Here is a 17,300-nt window from a genome sequence, read left to right as displayed (position 1 = left end):
ACTCGATCCCAGGACCCTGGGATCATGACCTGAGCCGAAGGCAGACGCTCAACCATCTGAGCCACCCGGGCGCCTTGATTTTTTTTTTTTTTTTAATGAAAATGCTACCTGGTAGAACTTTACCATCTGAGGCCACACAATGGATTCATTATACATTTTTCGATCCTTTGTATTTGCATATGTGTATCTCTACGCACGACCTAATTTCCGTGCCCCTACTCCAGGCTGCCTGACAAACACCTTCTCATCCTTCGGGATGCCCCTTGCATAGTTCTTACTCTCAGAAGTCTTTTCGGCCCCTCTTGCTGCTCTGGCCTTTGCTGAGCCCCATGCAAACATCCGCATGTCTGCACTCAGCCCCTTGGGGCCAAGGACCAAGTCTGATTCTCCTATCCCTAGCACCCAGGCCAGGGCCTGCCTCGAAGTGGGGGCTGCCTAAATGTGTCTCACACAGGCCAACACCGCAAAATGGGGGCCATCTCTAGAGCAACAGCCTGCACGGGACTTGGGTGCAGTGCTTCCTGCAGGCCCCAGGTGCTGCCAGAAACCAAGTTGTTTGCGGAGGTTGGGTGGCGTTCCCCAGGCCTGCTTCATGCCTCCATCTGCAGAAGGGGTCTGTGTCCCGCTGACAAGTTGGTTACTTTCTTCCTCCGTCTATTCTTGGGGCACCCTGACATTGTTTTCAGCTGCAGGCTAGATAAAACAGGGCAAAATTTGCACGGACCTGAACCAAAGCGCCAGCTGGCCTCTCCCTGGTCTGGTAATGACTGTGGTTATGACCTGGGGCTGTCTCGTGAAACCAGAAGAGAAGGAGACACTGGATGTCTGATTCTACCCTGAGGTTCTAGTCATCTTCAGAAGGGATCACATAATCCCGAATGCCAACATAAATTCCTCTGACCTAAAGTGAAAAGTGAATTTGCATCGTAGAGCACTTCGGGGTTGGGGAGTCATATCAGAAATCACAAGAATGATGGGGCGCCTGGGTGGCTCAGTCGGATAAGTGTCCGGCTCTTAATTTCGGCTCAGGTCATGATCTCAGGGTCGTGAGATCGAGCCCCACATTGGGCTCCACACTCAGCTGGGAGTCTACTTGAGATTCTCTCCCTCTGCCCCACCCCATGCTCATGTGCAAGCGCTCGCGCTCTCTCTCTCTCTCTCTCTCAAATACATCTTTAAAAAAGAAAAAAGAAATCGTTAAGAATGATAAAATATAGCAGGGTCCAAAGGATTCGCAGGCATGCCTCCATGTATAAGAAGTGCCTAGGGGGAAGGATTCTTTAGGCAAAGCAGAAGGCTTTGCAGGGTAGGGGCATGGGATTATGGCACCTCCCATAACCCACATATTGCCCGTGATCCCCGGTGTTCATGCCTGGTACTGTCCTCTCACGTCCCCTCCCAGCCTGGGCTTCCACAGTTACACAGTTACGCAGACCTGTAAGTCCAGGGCCATGAGTTAATTGGTACTTCAGTAGAGGCTTGGAGTTCTAACAACTCTTATCAAGCTTTGATCTGAGATGGAGTGGCCATCAGGGACCAGGTACTGTTAACATGGACACTGTCCCCTTAGTATTGAGGATCCGACTAGTTATTAGGAGGATTTGAAATGTAAATTATGATTATACTGTAGTCACACTGCAGTGACTCTAACTCTTAAGGAAACTGAGGCCCATCTAGCTCACAGTTCCCTCCATCCAAGCCTCAAGGTTTAAGGCAGCATTTCTCACTGATTGACCCTGACTACCTGCAGGAGAATTACTTCCGTATCTGTTAAAAATGCAGGTTCGGGGGAAGGTATGACTAGGGGGAAGAGGGGACACTGGGGGGCAGTAACACTATTCTTGTATGATACCATAATGGAGGATACATGATATGTGTTTGTCAAAGCCTGTAGAACTCTACAACACAGAGTGGGCCCTAAAGCGAACTCTGGAGTTTGGTTAATAATCATCCATCAGTATTGGTGCATCAGTTATAACAAGTGGACCACACTAATATAAAGTGTTAATAATAGGGAAAATGGTGGCAGAGGAAAGGGGGTTTGTGGGAACTCTGCTTTCTGTGCAAGTTCTCTGTAAACTGCAAAATGTTCTTTAAAAAAAAAAAAGTCTATTTAAAAAGGCAAGGTTTGGGTCCCATGAATGACATCCTGCATCTGTGAAGCTGGGGCCTTGGAACCTGCATTGTCTTAGGGTCCCCAGATTATTCAGGTGTATTTTAAGGTTGGAGAATTCCTGGATATAAGTCAGTCTCCTTTCACCATCTGTTTCATTCCAAGAAAGAGCTTAAAGGGGCTTTGTCTAGAGGACTGTCTCCTGTGTGTGAGTGTTTCATCTTTCAGTAGGTGGACAAAAAGCTTCCTGCCAGTGCTAGAAATACTTGCTGCAATCCCACACTGACAGTTGCACCACAATAAAGATAAATCAGGCCAGACCAGATTCCAGACACAGGGAACTGTCAGATTTCCAAAGTGTGCAGCCTTTCTTCAGAAAGATGCCCTGCCAACTCCCATTTTAAACAAGCATCGTTAGGGATTATAGTGAAAATTTTACATATGTGTATTTACTTAAATAGGGGTGACAAATCCACTGTTAACAATCCCTGGCTCTCTGTGGGATCGAATGTATTTTATTAGGAAATTATGGATTTTTTTACTTTAAAATGTTTATGGAGTTTATACGTGTCAGCATCCTAGGTAAGCTAAACCAAAATACTCTGGAAATTCGTGCTAGATGGATTTTGTGGAACTTGTGAATATTCACACTGCATTTTGCAGAAGGCACAAGGATCTTGGCAGCATGTTTCTTCACCCTGCAAGCATTTTCCCACTTAATCAATCATTCCTGCTAGGAGTTTGGTGAGAGCAAGCACAAACCCACGGCAGTGGTGAGATCGAGTCTGTGTGCTAAAATTCAGGGTGACGTGTGAGATACAGCCATGCCACGTGCCACTGCTGAGTCAGTTGATAGCAAACATAAGCAGAAGTCTTGCTATGTGAAAACTTGCAGAATATGCTAAAGGGACTGATTCAGCCAGGATCCCCTTCTGCATTAAGTCAGAGGGACTGCTCACATGGGGCCTGGCAGGGGCCTTTGAGCTGACTCGACTGGGTGCACATTTTACACATGTGAGATTGGGGTCTGTAACGTAAGATTTAGGAATTTCTGCTTTGGATTGTGGTCTCAAACCTGTTTTTGATTGTGTTAAAAAAGAGTTTGTTCCTGCATTATCTATTGTGTTTGTTTTTAAAATATAAGTGCCACGTCACTGAAATATTGCATACAGTATAAAACCTGCACAAAACATAGTTAATTAAGAAACACATACAAATAGAAGCACCTTAGTTTTTGGTCCTATGGGTCGGTCGTCTTAATGTTCCTCACTGCAGAGACCACTGCCTGAGACCAGAGCTTCCCACTCTGTAATGTGCAGTAGAACCACCTGGGGAATCTTACTGAACCTGGGGAGTATGCATCAGGAGGTCTGGGATACTGCAGTTCTTAAAAGTTGCCAGGTGATGGTGAAGCTGCTGGTCTGTGGCCCCTATTATGAGTGGCAAGTGGGGTCTCGAGGCGTGTGTTGAGTTTTGTTGCAAGAACCTCCCCACTGTGCCTTCTGTTCTCTTCCAGCAGCTTCGCAGCACCTAGCTTTAGGAAATAAAATCTGTGGTACCCATTTCCCCTGGTGAGGTTCAACGGGGACCCCTAGGACCCTTTGTCTCCTCCTTTACTCAGGCCTGCCTTTTCCTGCTCCTTCCTCCGTCCCCATGGCCTGCTGAAGCTGAGCTCCTGTCTGACTAGCTTAGCAACGTCTTTGTAGTGCTCCCCAGAGAGGCATGCTCTGGTGACTGGGCTAGCCAGAGCAGACTCCAGGCCTCCAGAGCCAGGTTTACTCCTGCAGCAAGCTTGACTCCCTGCCACACCAAGGATCAGAGAATCAGGATCAGCCGGGTCTGCCCAGTCATCCTGCTCGCCTTACAGCCAGGACTCGGTGCAATGGAAGTGAAATGCAGACAAACCAGGGAAGGGGCTAGCGCCCGATGAGCTGTGGGGATTCCCAGTTGGCGGCTCATGGCCATGTTCTGTGCTCTGAGCCAAGATGGCTCATGGTACGGCCTCGGGTGGCTGCCCTGGACTTGAATGAAGTAAGGCAAGATTTTGCTGGAGATGACAAGTGAACTCCCACATCCTCCTAAAAAGACGGATGTACCATCTTAGTGATGTCCTGAAGAGCCAGCAGGCATACAACCCGTTCCCGTGGGGAACGGTGCTAAAAGGTACCCCAACTCTGCATCAAGCAGAAATGTAGGAAATGGCTTGGATTCTCTGGGTCCACATCTTCCCTCTGCCTTTGCCAGCAGAGTCATTGGAGGAGTTCCCCAAAAGCCATGAAAGCCAAAGAAATGCTTCTGGATTACTTGTGTTGTCTAGCCCAGATTAATTATAAAGTCCTGTTGTTGCAGTGAACCCTACCTGAGAAAGACCTGCAAACCTTAGACTTTCTCCGAAGGTGGCTGTTGGCCTTGTTTCCTTGTGTGGCAGTTTGAGATGACCCATAATAGAGAAGAAGCTGCACCATATGCTTTGATTAGAGCTCACCTTTATTTGATTTTAAAATATTAAAGATGGGGCACCTGGCTGGCTCGGTCAGGAGAGCGTGCGACTCTTGATCTCAGGGTCGTAAGTTCGAGACCCATGTTGGGTGTAGAAATGACTTAAAAATTTTTAAATCTTTGAAAAATAAAAAAAAAATAATAAAATATTAAAGGTATGCCATGAGGAGGGTATTAGAGTCACTCGGTGATGTGTCTCTGTAGTTGTCATTTGGGGTGGAGGGTGTGAGTAGGGTGGCGGTGGATACATGAAATATGCCACATTTGCCTCAGCTTTGATGCCTAAAAACTTTGAGGACAGAGTGGTTTCCAAATGTTTTCTTAGTAGAATCTTAAGTCTTTGCTTAAATTTTAATACTACAGTTTTAAAATTAGCCCTGAAAATTTAAACCCACTCCCCTCCCCACCATCCTATTTTTGCATTGCAAATACTTTCCCTTCTTCCCTTAAGTCAAATGGAACAGCTTCTTTTGGGTCCTAGAAACCAGCTTTCTTCAAAAGCGTGTAGGCAGCTTTGTTAGACTGGCTTGTCGGTTTGTCCTGCTGTGACCCAGTGAAGTTCATTCATCTGACTTCTAAGAGGCCCTAAACTAAAGGCATCCTTGTACAGGTTTGTCCAGAAACTCAGTTTACATGCTAATAAACCTAGAGAGTACATGCTATATGTACAGCATTGCTGGGAGGCAGAGGGGTGCTGGGGAAAACATATGCTGTTGGGGTCCTGGACACTGGGCAGATGCTCATCTGCAGGGACTTTTCATCAGCCCACAGCACTTTCCTTTAACCATATGCAACAAAGTATGTGTTGACATATATGCTCATCTAGTTATATTGCTATTGGCAAGGAATTGTACATGTATGTGTGTGTATATATATCTATTTGTCTTGTATTCCATTTTCTTTGCTATCTTCACATTTAAATCAAAAGTTTATCCAAAACATATAGACAGGTTGACACGGCTTTGAAGAAAAAAGAATCACCCAGGCTTGATTCCCCCCCCACCCCACCCACCCCCCGTTTTGTACGACTTTCATTTCTTGCATCTGAGTGTTCCTGTTGTTCTGTTTTGTCTTTTCATGCCACGCTCTGTTAGACATACGCTGAGCCTGATCAGGTCAGTATGTATTTCTTCCCTTCCCGTCCACTCCTTGCTCCCCCAGTCCTTGACAGAAGGTGATTTCTTTTGCGATTAGTGGAAGTCAGCTTGCGTTACTAATGCAGGCCACGGTGAACTGTGAACTCTGGGCACGAGGAGCCACCTTCCCCTCAAAGACAGTTTCACTTGTTTCACATTGTTGTCTCATGACGTTTAAAGAAGAGATCCATTGGCGAAACGTTGGATTCAAAATCTGGTGTATTTGTTCTAACAGGTCCTATTAGATTCCAAAGCTTTTTCATAGCTAGTGTCAGTTACATAGAATGCACCTATTTTGTCTAGGAAGTTCTTCATAATAGGCATGTGGTGTTCACAGATCTCTCCTGGCCTGAGGGATGGTGAGTCTACCCTACAAGTCTGGTCATTCCCCCAAAGGTCTGAGACGACACAGACAGGAGTCAGACAAGTGGTGCATTTTGAAAAGTCCGTACAAGGAATTTCTGATGAAAAAATGCTCACCCCAGCTGGAGTATTAAATGATAGAAGTCTTGAGATGTCAGTGTTCTCTTTGACACAGAAACCAGAGCCTCTTAGTCATTTGCTTAGTACCTTAGTAGCTAGCTTCCTGGGCTCGAAGTCGGAGGTCTCAACCCACCTGGCTCCCCGAGTGAGCCCCGGTCCCCGTGCCGCCTGGCTCCTGTCTATTCCTGATGCTCCAGCCACAGTGATCTACTTCCCATCTCCCTAACTGAACCTTCCTCTCCATTTCTCCCTGCGTTTGTACGAGATACCCATGTGCCTAGACGGATCCTTCTCCTGTGGCTGGCAAACTCCTATGCACCCTTCAAAGGCCAGCTTACATAGCTCCTCTATGACTCTCCCCCAGGGTGCTCTGAGCCTGTCCTACATCCATCTGCAATACTCACACTCTTCAGGTCGTAGTGGATTTAACTGTTCAATGTCGGAGTCCCCTCTAGATTTTGAGCTTCACCAGGGCAGGAACTAGGTCTTTCCACCCCCGTAACCCCAGCCTAGTACAGAGCCTGGTACCTACTAGTTGTGCGATTAAAAAGTGAGGAGGGGACGCACAGTCACTGCTCTGTGATATGGGCAGTTGCTGCTGATAGTGCTGATAGTGCTGCTGATAGAAGTGCTCCCAGGCCCTGGGCTTTGTATACGGCCGTGCCTTTAACCCACTACAGCCCTGTGAGGTTAAGCTGTAGTTTCGCCCACCCTGTAGCTGAGGAAATGAAACTCAAAGGAATTACACCAAAAAGTGGGACACGAAGCTGGGGTTTGAACCCACCTACCTGCACTGTGATCCTGACCACAATTTCACTGTCCTCATCTGAAAAACAGATAATACACTTGATGAGAGCCTTGAAGGTACAGTGTCATGACTTATGGGTAGCACTCAGCACAGTACCCAGGTAGCCTCCATAATCATTAGTTCGTATTAATAATGATGCACCCAAGGTCCCCGAGCCGGCAAGGGGCAGAGGAGACATTTGAACCCAGGTCTTTCTGACAAGAGAGCCCTGATGCCAACTCTTATGCTTGTGGGCCAGCCCATGGTGCCCCAGCCTTGAAAAGAAACCACCCCCTCCCACACACACACGTACACCTTGTGTTGTTAGCCCAGGCTCCATCGGGGGGCCTCCAGGGAGGCTGTGGAAGGCGGCGGCAGGGCCCCTGCACCCATCACTGTAAGAACTTGAGACGGTAATGTGGAAATTGTTGAGCGGCTTGGTGGCTTAGTCAGGACCCCACCGAGCAGACATTAGGATGTTACCGGCACATTATTGAGCTCCAGCACTAGTTATTTATTTCCCCAAGGAGAAGGAACCCTACAGTGTTGGTGCTGGAGGATCCAGTCCCTGGATCTGCTGCTTCCTTCCTTGTGACCTCATACTAACCCTGTGTGACCCTTGCTAAAGTTCCCAAAGATGGGGCATGGCCATGGTTCCCCTGCCCCCGCATCCCTCCATCCCCCACCCCTGTCCAGAACACAAGCCTTCTGAGCCCTGCTGCACAAGGGCCGCTGATTCAGATGGACACACCAGTGACTGCTTCACCTGTAAATTATGCTTTCTTAAGGGGTTAACTTGATGAAGGCAGTCTATATTAATATATTCAGTAGCTAGTTCCTACACAAATCTGGGTCAAACCAAAATTTTATTTGGTTTGAAGAGTTTATTTAAAGACATATAGGGGGCCGCTTGGGTGGCTCAGTTGGTTAAGCGACTGCCTTCGGCTCAGGTCATGATCCTGGAGTCCCAGGATCGAGTCCCACATCTGGCTCCCTGCTCTGTGGGGAGTCTGCTTCTCCCTCTGACCCTACCCCCTCTCGTGCACTCTCTCTCTCTCAAATAAATAAATAAAATCTTTAAAAAAAATAAAAACATATAGGGAGCGTTTTGTAAATGAGGCTGTTGGAATCAGTGGCTAATAATTTATTTATTATATTTTTAAAGATTTTATTTATTTATTCATGAGAGACAGAGGGGGAGAGAGAGAGAGAGAGAAGCAGAGGGAGAAGCAGGCTCCCAAGGAGCAGGGAGCCCGATGCGGGACTCGATCCCAGGACCCTGGGATCATGACCTGAGCTGAAGGCAGACGCCACCCAGGCGCCCCAGTGGCTAATAATTTAAAAATAAATATTTTACATTAGATTGTTGATTGTGAGCCTGGTTGTAGTGACAGCTGTCTCCTAGTGAGAGGACATAAAATAGAACTTATTTTTAAGAATGTTATAAAAACTATCTGATCGGATATGTGTTTTTGCAAATGTCTGGGAAAAGATGTAAATTCCCCATTTCCTCACAATTTCTCCCCACCCCACCCCCAATCCCTTACCCTCACCCCTCTCACACACAGTGAATGAGATAGATTTGCAGGGCTCCTGGGTGGCTCAGTCGTTAAGCGTCTGCCTTTGGCTCAGGTCATGATCCCAGGGTCCTGGGATCGAGCCCCACATCGGGCTCCCTGCTCAGCAGGAGCCTGCTTCTCCCACTGCCTGCCGCTCCCCCAGCTTGTGCTCTCTCTCTCTCTGTCAAATAAATAAATCTTTAAAAAAAAAGAAATAGATTTGCAGCAAAGCTGGGTCACAGTCCGATTAGTTGCATTCAACTCCCTGGCCCTTGAGTTCTCTGTGCCATTTGTGAAGGCAGAGGATCTGATTTATCTTGCCTTTCTTCTCCGCCTAAATGAAATCAGAATTCCCGGTAGCAGTCGATAGGCCAAAGTAACACATCCAGTCCCATCTCTCCAGGGCCCACCCACCGCTGAGGGTTTTCATTTTTGACAGAACCACACCGTGCTTGGGTGTTGGTGGGTTGGGGGCTGTGGTGCGTCTCAACATTCGTCTGTGGACCATTCGTCTGTGCAGACATTCGTCTGCAGAAGGCAGAGGCTCTGTACCTGGGGGCCTTGTCTACACGCCTGGGTGCGTGTAATTGCCCAACTGTGAGTGTTGTTTCACCAGCAATAAAAATCCAGCCCGGAAATGAATGCGAAAATGAGTTTGTTTGTCCTTTGACAAGATCCCCGCAGTTGAAAAGTTTTTGTTTATATGGCTTGGGTGGGCTTTGCTAAAATCAAAATTAACTGCCTTGCTTAAATGGTGCAGCAGATTGTGTTTTGAAGAGCTTCCCCTGAATTCTCCTTGAAAGGACATTTGAGCTAGAAACTCCAGCCTCTGGCAAAGTCACTGTTTTGATCTAGGTGGGCGCTTTTTTCTCCTCATGCTGTCTCTAGGACATGTACACGGAGCCCACCACTGGAACCTGGGTTACACTGAATGAGTGGGTGGTTGGGTGGACAGATGGTTGGGTAGACCAGCAGATGAACAGTTCAGTTTGCCTTTCCATATATCTTAGATGTCATGTTTGCTGGCAATTGAGAGGAAGGAAAACGTGGGGCGCCTGCCTGGCTCAGTCAGTGGCACCTGCAACTCTTGATCTCAGGGTTGTGAGTTTGAGCCCCACGCTAGGGGTAGAGATTACCAAATAAATAAATAAATAAATAAACTTTCAAAAGAAAAAATGAATTGATTAAAAAAAAAAAAAGAGGAAGGGGCACCTGGCTGGCTCATTTGGTGGAACATGCAACTCTTTATCTTGGGTTGTGAGTCTGACCCCCAGGTTGGGTGTAGAGATTAGTTAAAAAAATAAAATCTTTAAAAAAATAAAAAGAGGACAGCAGACCTGCAATCCGTATCCTCCCCAAAAGTTTTTGCTAAACCCCATTCAATGCCTGTGTCTTTGGTCTTCGTGCAACAAAAACAATTTGTCATGAGCACTTAGTATGTGTTAGGCACATGGGATATAGATTTCAACAAAGTACAAATAGTCCTTGTCCTCAAGGAATTTACCATATAGTATAGGAGATGAGCACTAAAGAGTAATTACACAAATAATTATTAAACTGTAGCTGTAATCCCTCTTTTTTGTTTTTGTTTTATTGAGATACAATTCATAAAATTCACCCTTTTAAAGTATATAATGCAGTGGTTTTTGGTATATTTACAGTGTTTGTTTTGGTTTTTTTAAAGATTTTATTTATTTGACAGAGACATAGAGAGAGTGGGGAACACAAGCAGGGGGAGTGGGAGAGGGAGAAGCAGGCTTCCCGCCGAGCAGGGAGCCCAATGCGGGGCTCGATCCCAGGACCCTGGGACCATGACCTGAGCTGAAGGCTGGCGCTTAACGACTGAGCCACCCAGGTGCCCCTTTGCTTTGTTTTTCGTATGACAGAGTGGAGTGAAAAACTCAGTCTCATCTGTTGTCATTTTGTTGGTACAACCACAACCAATTGGTTTGACTGCTCCAACAGATTTTACATCATGTTGGCATTGCATTGCCTCTGATCATTAATGTCATAAGGGGCAGGAGGGGACATCAGAGAAGTTCCATTTAGATGTGGTGTCCTGGAAGCTGCCCTAAAGGAGAATTCTTTTGATGCATATGGAAACAACTTCTTATCCCAGATGCGCCAGTGAGAACTGTCTTCTCTGCCCCTAACTGAAACGTACTGGACATGGGCAACCTCCACAGCATCTTGCAATTCCATTTTTCTAAGAATATATCCCAGAAAGGACCCAAACTCGAAGTAGAAGTCCAGAATTGACAACTCTCAAAATCTACTTCATAGATTCTAAAGCTAAAATACTAAAATGCGGTGAAACATTTTGTGTGATATAGCTCAGCGGACTGTCTCAGGAAAATCACCACTCATGGGTCTTCTTAATAAATGTCATTTCACTTGAAATGTGAGACACCTGCATTTTCAGACACCTTGCAGGTCTATCTGATGGAGCCTGTGTGAGAATTCAAGGGACCCGAGTTTGGTTTCTTGCTCTGCCCAACTTTTGTCTTGCCTTCCTGCCTTCCTCTGAAGATGGGGGTGATGGCACAAGCAGTCTCCTTTATGGGATTTTGGAAGGAGGCAGGGTAGATGAGGTAAAGCTGCTTTGTACCTGAACTACCCCCTGCTGGTGGCGAAGCTCTCAGGAGTTGGTCTGGGTAGCCGATGGCTATCTATACAGAAGAAGCTCCAGGGGTACTCCCTCCCCTGATAACACCGACTCCATTGGAAGATAGCTTTGTGGACTCACCAAGAAATCTGGAAGAGTAAATTAGGCTGAGTGGTGTTTGGAGAGTTTTGTGACAACCCTCTTAAAGCATCGATATCAAAGGTGAAATTCACCATTGTAGATACTTCAAGATAATGACACCCCTAATAATGTCTTCCGTGTATATGGTCTTACACAAATTGCAGAGCACCTTCATATGCCTTATCTGGCTAATTCTCATGTCTGCCTTGAGGATGCAGGAAGGCTGTGATATTCCCATAGTTCAGATGGAAGACCCAGGGCCCAAAGAAGCAATTTGCCCGTGATGACAAAGGTGGCTCATCTGTCCTCTGTCTTTCCTTTCCATCCTCTTTTAAAAGCTTGCCTACTTTCTCCATTGCACTATTCTGTCATATTTTTTTCCCTGTGCTTTGCTAATGATTGTCAGTTCCACTCACATTACTTAGGTAAAACACCTGCTTGTATAAATGCCAAATTAAAAAGAATGTCATGAATACATCTGACAGTTAGTGTTATTCACTAGTTCCCTTCTGCTTCATAGATTCCTGTGAGTTTGGGTTAATTAAGCCGAGTTCTATTTTTGCTATCAAGTGGGTGATCCTTTGGGTTGAATCAACAGCGGAGTTATCCCTGGGCTGTGATTAGCGACAGAGCCTTGGGAAAGCCTTAGTTCCTTCCCCCTTAGAGCACAGGATGGCCATGTAGGGCTCCTGGATGTGAACCACAAGACTGTATATGAATTGCTCTTGACCATATATTTGCATCATCCTCTGCTCCTGTTGAAGGTACATGACCGACGGTGGACTTGGCCTCTATACTCGTCGCCTGAACCGGCTCCCCGATGGGATGGCTGTGGTGCGGGAGACCCTGCAAAGAAATACCTCCCTGGGCCTTGGCGATGCTGACAGGTAAGTTTGCTCCACTTGAGACTGACCAGGTGCAGAGCTCATTTCAGAGTGATCTGAGAAGTGAGGGTATGATATTGAGAACAGACAGGCACTGCCGTGACCCACGCAGTGGGTGAGAGGCCTTGAAGCCACGCCTGGGGTCAGGAGCTGGCTCAGCAGGTAGGAGAACGCTGCTAAAGTGTTCTTGAGTCCTGCTTCTGGTTAGGGTGGTGCTTCTGACAGCAAGAATAGAGGGAGTTTGGGCTTGGGTAATTTGGGATGTTGTTTTGACTGTTGCTACTGTATCTTTGTCAATTCCCCAGGCCCCAGGGATCTGCTTTACTTCCTCTGTTAGCCAGCTTTCTAGGTACTGGACTTGGGAACACAGTCCCTGGTGATGCACAGAAGGACTGGGTGCCCAAGGGAGTGCTCCTGGCCTTGGCTGAGCAGGCTTCACTGTGGGTCTCCTGTGGCCTGGCACTAGGAAGCAAGGCTTAAGGATGTAGTTTATACAGCATATGCTGAGGACCTGACATGACAGCACTTGACCGGTCTTCATTACAGCCCCCGTCAGAGATGAAAAGAGCTTCAGAGAACATTACAGTCTAGAGGGCTATTGAGTAATCCTTACTCTGGCACAAATGGATTCTATGGCCTTGAGCAATCTATTAAAGAAGGGGTTCAGACTATATGATTTCCCAGATCCCTTCCAGCTCTGATGCACTGTATTTCTAGATTTCAATACCCTTTAATGATCTGACCGTTGAATTATTTTCCTGGTATACTTGACCTCTTTCCCCCTGCGTGCTGATGAGACGGAATATGGAATTTAGATGTGTGTGCTTGAAGTCACCATACATTTTTGGGTGCTAATCCTTATGGGCCAGAAAGCCACATATTTGCAGCACAAAGCCAGCTTCTTGCTGTTCTCTTAGCTGGATATACTTTTTACAAAGAGCTAAGTGATGTCTGTGGTTCTCTGGCTTAAGAGAACTAGGGCATGCTGAAGTTACCCCCAGGAATGGAATTTGCTCAAGAGGAATCTTCATCCTTTCTCCAGGAAGACTGAGAAGCCTGTGCTGGTGTAGAGAACACTGAATCAGTTGTCAGAAACCTGGAATCTGGCCCAGGCTCTGCCACAAACTTGAATCTGCCCTTCTCAGAGTCTCCCAGGGTCCAGGGTGGTGATTTATGCTGGAGGTGACAAAGGCTCTTCACCACAGTTTCAGCTCAAGTCAGCTTTCTTCCTATAATTAATTTGTTTAAAAGTATTGGTTTGAGAATTCCATAGAAAGGTGAACCACTTAAGAACTGCTCTTTCTTTTTTTTTTAATACTGCTCTTTTTACAAATTTTTTTAAGATTTTTTTATTTTTTATTTGACAGAGAGAGAGCGCAAGCAGGGGGAGAGGCAGGCAGAGGGAGAGAGAGAAGCAGGCTTCCCATGGAGCAGGGAGCCTGATGCGGGGCTCGATCCCAGGACCCGAGGATCATGACCTGAGCCGAAGGCAGATGCTTAATCGTCTGAGCCACATAGGCGCCCCTCTTTTTTAATTTTTTATTTATTTTTATTTTTTTTTAGAGAGGGAGGGGGGAGGGGCAGGGGCAGAGGCAGAGAGAGAGAATCTTAAGCAGGCTGCACCTGCACACCCAGGGTGGAGCCCAACATGGGGCTCGATCTCACAACCCTGAGATCATGACCTGACAGAAGGACACTTAAGCCCTGAGACACCCAGGCGCCCCGGAGAACTGCTCTTTCTAAGGCTGGAACACTCTATAACTAAACTCTTCAGAGGAAACATTATCAGGGAGAAAGTCCGTTGTTGTAACACCCCCACTGGAGATTTCACAATTTGCCTAGTTATTTTGCTTATTTGTATTCTCCTGTAAACATGTAGCCGGTTAGTTAATCTATTAGCATGAAATTCAGGCTTTACAAGGTACATTTTGCCTTGTAGCAAAAGAAGAATCTGTGCTAGGCAGTTTAATTTAATGCTTCATTGCAGGGTTAATGGAATTATTATAGATCACAGCTGAGCTTGTTCCTGCTTTTGGAGGTGGAGGATTGGGGGTGGGGGCTGGAAAGATGGATAGCGTTTGTTACGTTGTCCAGCTCAGCCTCTTTGACGGGACCAACTGGACAGCAATGTCTTCTGGTTCTCCCCAGACTGGAATGCTCAGATGTGGTCATTTAAGACTGAAAGGATAACTGACCAGCTTTTAAAGATAGAATTCAGGTGGCTTTTTTTTTTTTTTAAGTTGGGCTCTAATAATGCTTATAAATCTCCTATTTCATATAAGTTTTGACCTGTAGGCAGTGAGATATTTTCCATTGTTCTAGAATATGTTAAACTTCATTCATCTCTAAAGTTATTGTAAACAGACCGTAGAAATGCTTCATCTTTGGCTAAGTTGAAATTGTAGTAGATTTGTTGCTCTAAAGTTCTTCATGCAAATCTCTTCCAAAAACTATTATATTCTAGATGAGTATTTCCCGAAGTGGGAGGCTAACGTTAGTGGTATAGGAAATAATTTTAGATAGTAGACAGGGAAATATTTTTTTACATTTGAATTGTAATATTAAAAAAAGTATAACTAGTACATCAAACTCAAGATTTTACAAATATTGTTTCAGGTGAAGAATAGTGTCGGCGTGAGACAATTTAATGTGAAATATCAAAGGAGAATATCACAGATGGTGTGTGGGTATTTTTTTTTTTTAAAGGTAGTATGCAAATGGCTGCAGCCAAGGTAATCCTATTCTTGTCCCTATAATGAGAAATATGTTCTTTAAATTATTTAAATTAGACAAATGAAAAAAATACCTACAAAAAAATGCAGCACTTTTCCAGAATTCTTCCCTTTTAAGCTGAAAAAAGGGAAAAATAGCCCAGAGCTGAGATATTTCCAGGAAGTTCTTTATAAAAAGACAGCCCAGTCCTTAAGGGTTCACGCATAGGCTGCAGACTGCATGCGTGCTACAAAGGAAATAGGGAAAGTAGTGAGGGATGAGGCCTGGTTAGATGTCAGCCAAGAGAAGAGGAGTATAAGACGGCAGATCACCTCACCGTGCCCACGGGAAAATCATGAACCTCAGCGGTGCAGCTTAGGAGCTATAGCTCTTCCAGGGGAAGGCCCCGACAAGGACGCTGACCTAGCACGCAAACCGTGGCTGTTTGCAACAGGATGTGGCTGGGATATCTTCAGGGCTATTAAAAGGAATTGATAGGAATAGGTACCTTCAGAGCCTGGGAGATAGGGACCATGTCGGTCTGAGAGTCCTGTATGTCACCAGCCGGCGTCTAAGAAATAAGAAAGGATGATAATCAATCCACAATGCCAAGTCTGCCCTTGATCTGCTGTCACTCTTCAGGATTGCCACCCCTGGGCTCCAGTTTTTACCTGATAGTCATCAGTGGCCCCTTCCAGTGAACTAGAGCCAGCCAGCTGAGGGGGCAGGATCAAAAGGGACAAACGGAGGTGGCTTGTTCCAAGTCGCAGGCCCCAGATAACAGGCAAATATGGAGAGGTTCGGCATGGAGGGCCCCAGGGAGCCAGGAGGCCGGCCTCGCAGACCGTCAGATGGTTTGCTAAACTCCTGCCAGTTCCTGCATGCTGTCCCCTCAATACCCATCAAAAGTTCTTGAACTCCTGAGAGCTGAGTGCTTTCAAAGCGTAAAGCTCAGCTCTGGGAAAGCTTCCATTCCCAAGGAGCTCTCTCTGTCCCTCCATAGCATTGCCCTGCTGTTTGCAGCCCTCGCTGGCGTCACCGACGTGCAGTTCCAGGCTGCTTCTAAATGGCATCCCCCGGTCATGCAAGTGTCACTGAAGGTGCAAGGACAGAAATCAGGCCCGTCGTGCACAGTTAGATCAGGAGGAGGGCTTTGGAATGACATGGTTACTTTCTTCTACACCATTAGAATATTTATTGACCTCCAGTGGCCCTTATTAACTGAAGTGGTAATAAAAATAACACAGCATGAATGCTGTGCGGTAAAACGTCAGCCTGAGACTTGAACCAAATGACAGTGGCCCTCTGATGTCATGCCAAGAAACCAAGCAGGGAACTGTTTCTGTTCCTTCTTGTTACAGGGTTTTCATTGCCCTCCAAGCTCTGAATGTTTTAGGTATTGAGACTGCACCTTGAAAATGAGGATTCAGAGTCATTGTACAAGCTTTACCATCCGTGGTAGGGGCCCAGACCTTGGTGCCCAGAGCTGTCCCAGTTTCAGCTTGAATTGAGAGTCCCACGGTGTGAGGATGTAACTATGCAACCTGGTATTTCACCAGCCTGCCAAGCCCAGTCCTCCTCACCGGGAGTGTCACAAGATGTCCGAGAGCCCAGGGCACTGCTGGGCTTTGTGATTTGTGTGCAACGAGGCGGCCTCCTGGCACCAAGCAGTGTATTCACCAATTCAGGCCTGACCTGCAGAGAGGAGCTGAATCCAGGCCAGAGGTCCCCAGCCAGGAGAAGAAGTTGGTGGGAGCCCTTACCAGGTAGTAAGTCCCCAACCCAGGTGTTTCTTAGACTGAGCCCCTGCTGGGGTGTGCAGATGAGAGGAAGCACAAATGGGAACCAATCCCTTGCCCTCCCTTCCAAGCCCCTGGTAGGGAGGGTAGACAGGGTAATGGCCCCACAGGGTCCACAGCCTAATCCCCCAGAACCTGTGGATATGTTACACCACATGTCCAGGAGGAATTACAGTTGCTTATCAAGATGTTTGGATCAAGAGATTAACCTGGACTATCCTGGCGGGCCAGTGTGATGACCAGGTCCTTAAAAGTAGAAGAGATGGGTGGGAGATGAGGCAGAGCGATGCGCTGTAAGGACCCCACTTGCCCTGCTGGCTTTGAAGACAGGGGCCGCAGCCAAAGCGTGCCCGTGGCCGTGGCCTCTTCAAAGGGGAGAAGGCAAAGGGAACGGACACTCCCCTCGAGCCACCCAAGTGAGTGCAGCCCTGCCACCACACGTGCTTGCAGTCCATGAGACTCAGTTTGGATTTCTGCCTCACAGATCTGATAGTCCATTTGTGTTGTTTTCTTTGCTACCGTGTTTATAACTTGTTACAGCAGCGATAGACAACTAATACAAACCAGAAAATAAAAACAGTA

At 46.6% G+C, this 17,300-nt stretch overlaps 1 protein-coding gene across 5 annotated transcripts in view; it reads left to right on the top strand.

The window, feature by feature from the left end:
* The window catches only part of NAV2 (neuron navigator 2), a 383,040-nt gene that overhangs the window by 252,981 nt on the left and 112,759 nt on the right, over positions 1–17,300 (top strand). For all 5 annotated transcript variants that reach the window (XM_028117715.2, XM_028117716.2, XM_088017420.1 and 2 more), the window contains one exon: positions 12,088–12,210. In XM_028117715.2, the coding sequence (XP_027973516.1) occupies positions 12,088–12,210 (123 nt within the window). The remainder of the gene's footprint in view (positions 1–12,087; positions 12,211–17,300) is intronic.

Source organism: Eumetopias jubatus, unplaced genomic scaffold (genome assembly GCF_037043125.1).
Source record: "Eumetopias jubatus isolate StellerSeaLion01/CBP00866 unplaced genomic scaffold, mEumJub1_p1.0 scaffold_13, whole genome shotgun sequence".
NCBI classification, from domain to species: Eukaryota; Metazoa; Chordata; class Mammalia; order Carnivora; family Otariidae; genus Eumetopias; species Eumetopias jubatus.
The sequence above is the reverse complement of the archived record's forward strand: the minus strand, read 5'-3'. Positions and strand labels throughout refer to the sequence as shown.